Source organism: Chaetura pelagica, unplaced genomic scaffold (genome assembly GCF_000747805.2).
Source record: "Chaetura pelagica isolate M959 unplaced genomic scaffold, ChaPel_1.0 scaffold275, whole genome shotgun sequence".
Taxonomy (NCBI): domain Eukaryota; kingdom Metazoa; phylum Chordata; class Aves; order Apodiformes; family Apodidae; genus Chaetura; species Chaetura pelagica.
In genome coordinates, this window is record NW_009953486.1 from 8,240,688 (window position 1) to 8,250,738 (window position 10,051).

General features: G+C 37.7%; 1 protein-coding gene across 1 annotated transcript in view; it reads left to right on the forward strand.

The window, feature by feature from the left end:
• Positions 1-3,102, forward strand: part of ZMYND8 (zinc finger, MYND-type containing 8) — a 46,228-nt gene extending 43,126 nt beyond the window's left edge. Inside the window, exons 17-21 of the mRNA XM_009998677.1 lie at positions 217-297; positions 1,213-1,291; positions 2,035-2,274; positions 2,443-2,600; positions 2,901-3,102. Of these exons, the coding sequence (XP_009996979.1) occupies positions 217-297; positions 1,213-1,291; positions 2,035-2,274; positions 2,443-2,600; positions 2,901-2,915 (573 nt within the window). The 3' untranslated portion in view covers positions 2,916-3,102. The remainder of the gene's footprint in view (positions 1-216; positions 298-1,212; positions 1,292-2,034; positions 2,275-2,442; positions 2,601-2,900) is intronic.
• The last annotated feature ends 6,949 nt before the right edge of the window (positions 3,103-10,051 follow it).

Here is a 10,051-nt window from a genome sequence, read left to right on the forward strand (position 1 = left end):
CAGCAGGTCAGGACGCTTTAAAATCAGAGTCCTGATCAAAAGTGTTGTGTTCTACTTTCTAAATAGTCCTTTAAACATAGGCCCAGATAAATACATAGAGAAATGGGGCATTGTTGGTAGCAGTATGAGTACACGTTAGAGTGGCTAGAAGGAAGGGAAAGTGGGGATCTATTAAAAATATGTATAAAATATTTATTTTCCCATTTTGTCTTTTAGATGATGGATGCCATCAAAGGAACAATGACTGAAATATATAATGATCTTTCAAAAAATACTACCGGAAGTACAATAGCTGAGGTTAGTGCAAGAGTTGCAAAGTAGCATTTTTAAATATATATAAAAGTACCATGTAACTATACCTACAAAGTATTATAAATACTATTATAAATACTGTCTAGAGATTCTAATTTCTATCCTGTTCTAGAAGTAATGATTAGAGTGGTAGAGAGAGACTGAAAAAAAATCAGATGGCCTCTATAAGATAAGCATCAAGAACAGTAAGGCATCAAGCCCAGATCCTTAAAGCTTCTGTTGAGGATTTAAACCTTGTTTAAAATCATAAATGAGGTAGGCTTTGTATTTTTTAATAAAATGCTATACATTACTTTTAATTATCTCTAAAGGTAGTACTTAGTCTCTTTAAACTGTTTTCTTTAAACTTGGAAAAGGCAGATTAAGCAATATAAGCTAAGTAGGAATGTGAATAAAATAAAACTCAAAGTTAGAAGTGTGATGGCTTGTTTGCCTGTTTTAAGGAAAACAAGGAAGTGATAATTTTGAGCAATGACACTTATAATTCCTAATCCACAGCAAATTAAAAACTTGCTTTCCTAAATCTCATCTAGCTGAGAAAAAAAACGTAAAATAAATGAAATGTCATGCTAATAAATGCAAGCAAAACTGAGGAGTAAGTTTTTCATTCCAGTCAGAGAAATTTGAGACTTTATTCATTTTCTAGGAAGCAAGAGCAAGTTTAATAGAAGTGCTTTTTGTTTTCAAACAATCTTGTACTACTTAGGGCAGGAAAGAAATATTTAGACTGGTTCAGATTTTGGTTTGGGGTTTACTGTGGTCTTGCCCTCATGTTAATATAAAGGAGCCTTGATGTAAGTGATGATCAGGGTCTTTGCTCTGAGCATGTTTTTCTGTATAATAATGCATTATGCACTGCACCCTGGTTATTATTATAACTATTAAATGTTTAATATTTAGATTCGGCGTTTGAGGATTGAGATAGAAAAACTTCAATGGTTACACCAACAGGAACTCTCAGAAATGAAGCATAACCTAGGTATGAAAATGCAGTCCAAAAAAATCTGCCAGTGCACTTAATGTTTATACTACAGATTGTCCAAGGACACAAAACCTTATATAATGTCCTGTGCTGGTATTAGTGGGCACTTTTGATTATGTACTCCAAGTTACTTCTATCTGTGTCTAGTAAACAACAGGTGTTCACCCTCTGAGACAAATCTGGGCTAAAGAGAGCTTTTGATAGGAAAGAATAGCTCTTTATGCATCATTGGATAATCCCTCTTCATGAGATATTTTATGCTGATTACTTCATTGTAATTCTCATATGGACCAGGTCCTGTTAATACAACCACTGGGGGAACCTGCTTCCCCTGGTATCTTTGGCGCCTCTAGATCAGCAGTTGGTGCACGTATTTATTTTAAGTGAATAGTCAACCTTGATTCAACCTTCAAAATACCACCTTAAGCAGATAAAAGAATATTCTTCCTAGGAGGGAATTTTCACCTCTATGTTCACTCAACCATATGGACAGGAAATGAAAACACGATTAAAATGTGATTCCTCTTAATTATCCTTATTTAATGCACTGACTGTGGGAAGAAGGTTGCAACTGAGTGATCAAGTGTCCTTTAAGCAGAGATGGCCAAACTCGGGGAATATTTTGATTATTTTTTTTTTAGTTTTAATTTCATGTAGTCTTCAAACTCATGAAAACTGTTGTTCTGCACCTGTTGGGGGGCAGAAAATGCAAACCTCACCTTCCTTTGCATTTTGAGTAGAACTGACAATGGCTGAAATGCGCCAGAGTCTAGAACAAGAACGAGACCGTTTGATTGCTGAGGTGAAGAAGCAGCTGGAACTGGAAAAGCAGCAAGCAGTGGATGAAACTAAAAAGAAGCAGTGGTGTGCTAACTGCAAGAAAGAGGCCATTTTTTATTGCTGTTGGAATACCAGCTACTGTGACTATCCCTGCCAACAAGCTCACTGGCCTGAGCACATGAAGTCCTGCACACAGTCAGGTAATCTTGGGCTGGGTTGCTGGTTTCTCAGCTGAGGGGCCCAGGTGGGTGCAATGCAGAGTGACTCGGTGTTCTTTGTTTGCATGGGGGGAAGATGTGCCTGTGAAGAGTTGACTCTGGGCTGGTACACAAGTAGTGCCTACATTCTCTTTTTTTCCTTTCTTCTAGCTACTGCAACACAGCAAGAAACAGATACTGAAATTAGCACAGAAACATTAAATAAATCATCCCAGCCCAGTTCAAGTGTGCAGCCCACACCCACGGAAACAGCCAGCACCCCTAAGGAAAAGGAAGGTTCAGCTGATAAAAGCAAAGAGAGTGTTACAGTGAGTATCAATGTGGTAAATTCTAATAAAAACAATAAGTAAGAATTCTCTGAAACCTACCCCTAAAGGCTTCCTTGGATCAGCCAGGAATTTATTATGATTTGCATATATCGAAGTGTGAGATCTGGGGAGTGAGATAGGGAGTTGTTGTTGGTTTTTTCTTCCTTCATCTTGGCAAAAAAAAAAAAAATCTCTTCCTGTCAGCCCTTCCCCTTCACTCATTCCCAATAAAACCTTGTGTTGCCTTGACTCATCCTTCCAGCCAAAGGGGACTGGACCTCTTTCTCTCTCTCTCTCCAGGACCCATCAGTGTAGCTTCTGGTCTGGATCTTTCGATACAAGTTGCCTTCTGATAAGCAATACTGACTGCAGCACTTCCAAGCCCTTCTTGCCTGGGGGTTCAGAGGCCAAGCTCAAGACCTGCATTCAAATCAACTTACTTTATCACAACAGACTGCCACTAGGGTACCACCATGTTCCATAACACTGATACAACAGTTCACCTGGATCTGCAGTTACGAAATCCTCCATAGCGTCTACTCTGATAGTATTCAGTAGGCAAGGATGAGCTAATGCTCTAATAAAAGGGACTTATCATTGCATATATAGAAAATGTTTATAGAGAAGATTCTGCTTTATAGGTAGGGCTTGACTATTAGCAATTTCAGCATCGTTTTTCTTCTGCCCTTGCAAGATTTATTAAATGAAAAATTTTATTTGGGGGGGCTTATCCTTCAAACCCTTACACATGATCCCCACATCAGTAGGAGCCTTGTTGTATTTTAAAATATTAAAAGCAAACTAATTTTGTAGTATTGTGATTCCAGCATGATGTCTCATTGAGATAGTCCTATAGAATTTGGAAGTGTAGTAAACTAGAGAGCTGTGTTCATTTCTTGACACTTTTGCTACTGTCTGGTGTTAGATCTCTGGGCTTGACATGTCATCTAAGGGAGTAACTTGGGAAACAGATTTGAAGAGGAAAAAGGAACTGCTGTTCTACCTGAATGCTTTGGTGAAATAAGTTAAACTCTGGCTCAGTCGATGTTCACATGCATTGTTTGTGGCAGCACAACCTTTGTATTACTGGGGAAATAGGGGATGGGAGAAGATCAGTTATCTAAAACTTTAGCCAGGGAATATTTCAGTTACACAAATCTGAAATTCCTTTCACATAGATGTCCTACCTGAAACATCATGCTGTATATATTGATCATGTTCATAATTCAAATTTTGTTTTATTAACAAAGAAGTAACCTGTGAATTCATGAAGATGCAAATTTTTAACACAAAACATCCAGCATAAATTTCATACAAGAATTATAACAACTAGGTGGAATTTATGTCAAAGCTGAGACTTCTACTGAGGTTGCCTGTGCTGTCTCTGCAGATAGCAACAGGTGTGACAAGCAACCAGCCTATAAAACTGGTCCAGGTACCGCAGACCACCTCCTATATTCCAACTACTCAACCTACAATTGTAAGTACAAAATCAGTCTGCAGTAGTACTGCTCCTGGCATTAAAACTGCTCAGTATTTCTGGGGGGTTGTCTCCATCTGCTGTTCTATCAAGATATGAATTCACTGGTACAGTCTCAACTTGCAGTGCAAAATGTCATATTTTGCTATGCAACATTCCATCCTTTCGTGTCATCGTTAATTATTACAAGGATTTAGAATTGTCATTAAGTCTAGCAAAGGCACTGAGGACAGCCAGATTTCCATTTTACATGGTTATGTTAATTATTTGTCCGTTTCCTGTATATACTTGACCGCAACATTAATGTAAATATATAGAATTCATTTTAAATATCTTTTAAATATCTTTTTGTCTATGGTATCCTAAAGAGATTTAATTAATTCTGAGCTATGCTTGATATTCCTGTGACATCTCAGTAATTATGAAAGAAAATATGCATTCATCAGTAGTATGTCTCCCACACAGTCTTGCACATTAGCATTATGAAATTATAACAAATAGCATTGGAATCAGACCTGTTTTTTTCCATCAAAGACTTAACCAAGGACACTTGAATTCCCCGGTGTCAGTCACAAGATATGGGCCAGAACTGAGTTTGATTTTTGTATTTTATGCACCATTATATCCCATTCTTTCAACCGGCTGTGGTCTGCAGTGCTCCCTTCAGGGTCTGCATGGCATCTCAGCTGACATTTCTCTTGCCAGAAGGAAAGATGCCAACACTGCCCTGGTCACTGACTGACACCTCTGCCTCACTGTGGGGGGTTCAACAGAGTGTGTGGATAACTGGTTCTTTTTCTGACTGAAGCCAGATAATTTCTAACAGTAACTGTTCTAATTTGACAGTGTACCTTAATCACACTGTGACTGTGGGGCCTGTCTTTCTCCTCGGGTACACACACCCACATGCACACACCCCCCACCTCCAGCTGCAGGATGTGCCTGTATGTCTGGGAATACATGCACATACAGTATTCCATAGACACTGTATTCCACACTAATGTTCCTGCTCTTAGTGGGGATCATGACTTCCACATTCCTAGCAGCATTTTAATGCAACTCCTTTTGTCTCAGCTGAGAGCACTGTGCACCTTTGCAGCATTGGCTCCTGAGTTGCTTGGACTGAATTACCACAACAACAAGGTTTAATATGTGTTTTAAAAATCAAATAGCAGACATCAAAGACATTAGGCTCTTATGTGAATAGCTGAGAGGCTGTAAGATCTTAAGGTGCTTTTGTGTAATATGCAGAAAAAAGTTACCCTCGGTTTTCTGTAATACAAAGTGTTTGAGTTCTGTAAAGCATAATTGGAATGTCTGGAAGGTTTCAGCCTTTATTTGTGCATGTTTAAAATTTTGTACACATTTGCATTAGTCTTGCACAGCTACAGACACCTCTGTATTCAAATAACTGCACGTGCAATTTCAATACTTTTAAACCTTAGTGCATGTTTAAATGTATGCAAAATGTACATATGTGTAAAACTGGCAGAGGTGGAAAATTTACCTCTCAGGGAATGATCTTAACTCATGTAAGGAGTCTCTCACACATTCCATATCCTGATCACTAGAAGAACTGAAACTTAGTTTTTTTGGTTTGTGTAAGTGTGTATATTTAAAAGGTGACTCTGTTAACCTGAATTTTCCCACCTGTAGTAGTAACAGTGACTTACATCATGGCTTCCTTGGGTTAAATTTGCACTTTGTTTCCAACTAGGGATTTCTTCCTCTGAACAACTTACTGTGGGTTTTCTGGGTACCATTTTCTTTGAACATCATGCACATCTGAAATCATTATAAAATGACAGTAATTGAATTTATTTAGCAAATTGGTTCCATGTTTGTTTGTTTTGCTTTTGTTTTTTCTTTCTGCAGTTAAAATAATGTGAAAATATTAATTCATCGTCTTTCCATTCCAGGGAATGGAATGAGTAGGCTTCTGGAAGGCACAGACTTTGTCACAAAGGAGCTGATAACACTCTAGGCTGCAATCCATCTCCATAGGGATACTCACCATCTTTATTGAATACCATTAAGAGACTCATGTGGTTTCCTAAAACAGTGTGGGGCAACATTGGGCTTCAGCGAACCTGTATCTCTTCTTCCGTGTTCTCTTTGGAATGTCACACCACCATCAGGGGGAAGATCTGTGCATCCCTTTCAGCTTCCTCAAAATCTCTTCCAGTTTCTTCCACAAAATACTGAGAACTGAAATGGATGTGTTTGTTTGATCACCAGTTGTGCACCACTGGAACTGTATGAAAACACACTTGCAGTTTGTATGGTGTAGACACTGCTAGACTTCCTCACATTTTTTGAGGAAGGTTAAGATACAGACTTAAGATTCAATAAATCCTTTTCCAGATCTTCCAGAGTGATGTGACCTTGACCAGATTGCTTAACGTTCTTGTGCCTTTGTCTCTGCATCTGTAGAATCTATTACCACCTATAGAGATATCCTGAAACTCATTTGTCAAGATTTATAAATCATGATCTGTATGATGGAAGTGAAAAGTTTATTCTATATTAGTATTTTTGCAGGGTGTATAAGACAGTTCCCAGTAACGCTGATGTTTTTATTGATTTGTGCAAAAGCTAACTTAAGTACTTTTTTGTTGAAATGGATGTTCTTTCTTTGTTCTCTTCTGTGTAGACTGAATGCATGGGGGAGTTCTTTTTTGGTAAAAAGATTTAAGCAATGTGTAACAAGAATATACTTAAAAACAAGGGTATTTTTGTACTCCAGTTCGATTTGTCAATTTTTTTCAAATGACAGAGAATTTTCTTAGCCCTTTTTCCTCTTCCCATGCATTAGTTTGGGAAGAATACGTAACTGGAAGTAGTAACTATGAAAACCTAATTCTCCAAGCACAGGCAGAGTGTGCACAGTACCTGCAGGGACCACCTGTCCCTGTAATTAAATGGCAGTAATAGTAACTTAAAAGCCCTCCTGGCTATAGGAAAGTAATGCACTACTTCCTACCCTGGAATGAGGTAATACTGCAGTAATAAAGGTATTAATTCTTGCACAAAATCTGAACTTGTTCTGGATTTTCCCTGGAAAACAAACCTCTATTTCTGTGGTCATGTTTATGTGACCTTTAACATAACAATATGTTTCTCTTGGTTTTAATCCACAGACCATTCCTGTAGTGGTAAGTCCTTCTGCTGGGACAGTGGCAATGAGAACTGGAGTTCAGTATGTTCAGACCACAATGCCAGTCCAAGTACGAAGAGTCTAACTGCTAACAAGAAGCCCATACAATTGTTGGAATAAATATATCTAATAGAAATGTGAAAAATAAACACAGTTCTTTGCATTAACCTCAAAGGTTCAGACTTTAGCTTTGTATATGTGTACAAAGCATTAACTACACTACATTAATGTAAAGCATTAGCGCTGGCTTAGAAAAGCTGAGGACAGGTAAGATCCATATTCAATCTATGCTTCTTTTGTAAATAATGTACAATTTGTGGATGTCATTAGAGTACCATCTCCTTTTTATATTTGTATTGACTTAACTTATAAAGGGTGTTTGAAGTTGGAAAAGGAAGGTTTAAAACAGCCTTATCACAAGCTAACACTGAAACTGGTCTTGGGAAACTGCAGTTATGCATCAAATAATAAAATCGTGAGAATCTGAACAACATTTGGATTGAAAAAATTTCTGCACTTTGGAACTCTTGTAGAATTTATTTGAGCAACCAAGTGATGAGAGGGGTATCTTTTTTCAGTTAGTTGTACTAGGCAAATTATGGCATTTCCCATTGTGGACCTGAAATACATAATGACTTGCATTGGTTTTTTTTTTACAGTGACCAGACTGTTGATGTTTATATTGTTTACAGGTTAAAATTAAGTTTAAATTTCATTCAGTCTAATATCAGAAAAGTTGGAGAGTGTAATACCTGCTGGTTGTAGCATGATTTCTAATCATTTATATCAAAGATTGTGAAAAGTCAAGTTTGTTCCTATGCTTCACAGCTCAGTTGTTTGTTTTTTTTTAAAAAAGGACTTTGAACAAGAACTAGGTGTGGAGAAAAAACATGGAACTGTGGGCAAAAGGACTTTTGATGCTGGGCCAGAGCATGTCTTATTTATATGATGGAGTTTATGTTTTTATGTAAGCATGAAACAGTACAGTATGAGAGAAAGTAACCCTTGAAAATGCTGTCTGTTACACTTATACTGTAGTACCATTTTGTATGTTGTGTAAAACGGAACGCATTGAACAAAGCAAAGGTGATGTATGTATATGAGCAAATTAATTGTATGATATCATTCCAGTACATTCTGTTGTACATTTTAGTCATGTTGATTTCTCCCATTGTTTATAAAAGAATGCGGTTTGTACAGTCTCCAGCTAGTACCCATATTAGAGGGAAAAAAAGTATTAGGGGGAGAAAGAAGCGAGAACAGAATATTCGTGAATTGCAGTCGTGTCAAAAATAGCCTAGCTGGCCTTATTTGTGAAGCATAATTGCTTTTAGCATATGGAAGTATTTTTTCACATTTTCTTTGTATAAAATTTGTATTAAACTTAAATATCTTTTTTGACAATTGTGTTTCTTTGTGACTAAGACAGGTGACACACACGATATGCTTTGGGTTCCTCCAGTTTTTCAAGAAACTTCACAGTTTTTTTATTAAACTGTTTTAGAAAAATGTGTGTTCCTGGATTTCCAGTTTTGTTTCAATCCAGATCATGGCTAACTTCACTTGTGTTGGTATCTTCTGTCTTGGAAGTGTGGGGCCTTTGAATCAAAGGCTGTCAAATTTGAGAAAAAACAAAGTCTGTAAATAAGCCATTTATGTGTAAAACTCAATAGCATCTGTTTTCTCTCAGTTTGACCAGCAGCAAAGGTACATTGTTGTGTAAGGTCTAATGATTGCTTGGATTGGGGTTGGACTGATCTGTGTAGCCTTGTTAGGTGTATTTGTGGGTTAGAAATGGACATGGTCGTGGTGAGTACAGTTGTAGCCCTCTGAGAGGGCATGAATTGGGCAAGGCTGCTGTGTGTGTCTTAATTATCTGTGAGAAGAAACAGGGAGCTAATGAAGTAGCTCACTGTAAAGCCTTAAAGCTCCTACTCCTGCAGTTGTTACCTTGTTTGTGAAACAACTGAAGTTGATGCTCCCAGTACCACTGTTTAAAGAAAACAACAAATCTTGAAGGCTTGGAATGATGTTTTGGTCTTACCCAAATAGTCTGAGTGCAGGTATCACTGAAACAAGTTCTTGTGGTAGGAGGAAAAAGGAAAGAGATTAACAAGTTGAAAATGGTTATAGGAAACCACACTGCTTTCTGAAGCCTGTTCCCATCTATGGTTTGTGGTTGGTTTTGGGGTTTTTTTTGTTTGTGTGTGTGTTTGTTTTTTTTCTTTGAATGGGCATTCTTTTTTCAATAAAGAGTTTTCTTTCCTTGTGTGAAATAACAGGTGACCACATCCTAGTAAAGATTTTATAAATATGAAATAACTCCTAACGAGTTATCATGGCAAGAGCAAAGTATCATCTCGGATGATCTGGTGACTGTATTTTTTCCACATTTTTACTAGTTATGGTGTGAAGTTAATTGTTTTTCTGAAGCTTGTTTTGCATTAACTAAAATGAAGGAAGAACACCTCTCTGGCTTGGACATTGTGGGAGAAGATGGCAGTGATGTGATAGGAATTGAAAAGATAGGCTGCAACTTCATACTGTGAGTAGGCATAAGCTGCATCCATGGCTTGTGTCTAGAGTATCCCTCAACCCTGTGTACTGTATCCCTTGTTTATTTGGGGGAAAAAATACTGTGCTGGATCTGGAATTTTTCCCTCTTTCTGATGGTGATGGTTCATCAGTTGTGATACCTGGGTTGCAGATGAGTCTGGACAGCTGTCCTTTCATTGTCTAGCTGCAGAGAGTAATGCCAACGATCAGGTGTTGAGCTGACGGGGGCCAGGAGGCAGTAACTGTAAATAATGAGAA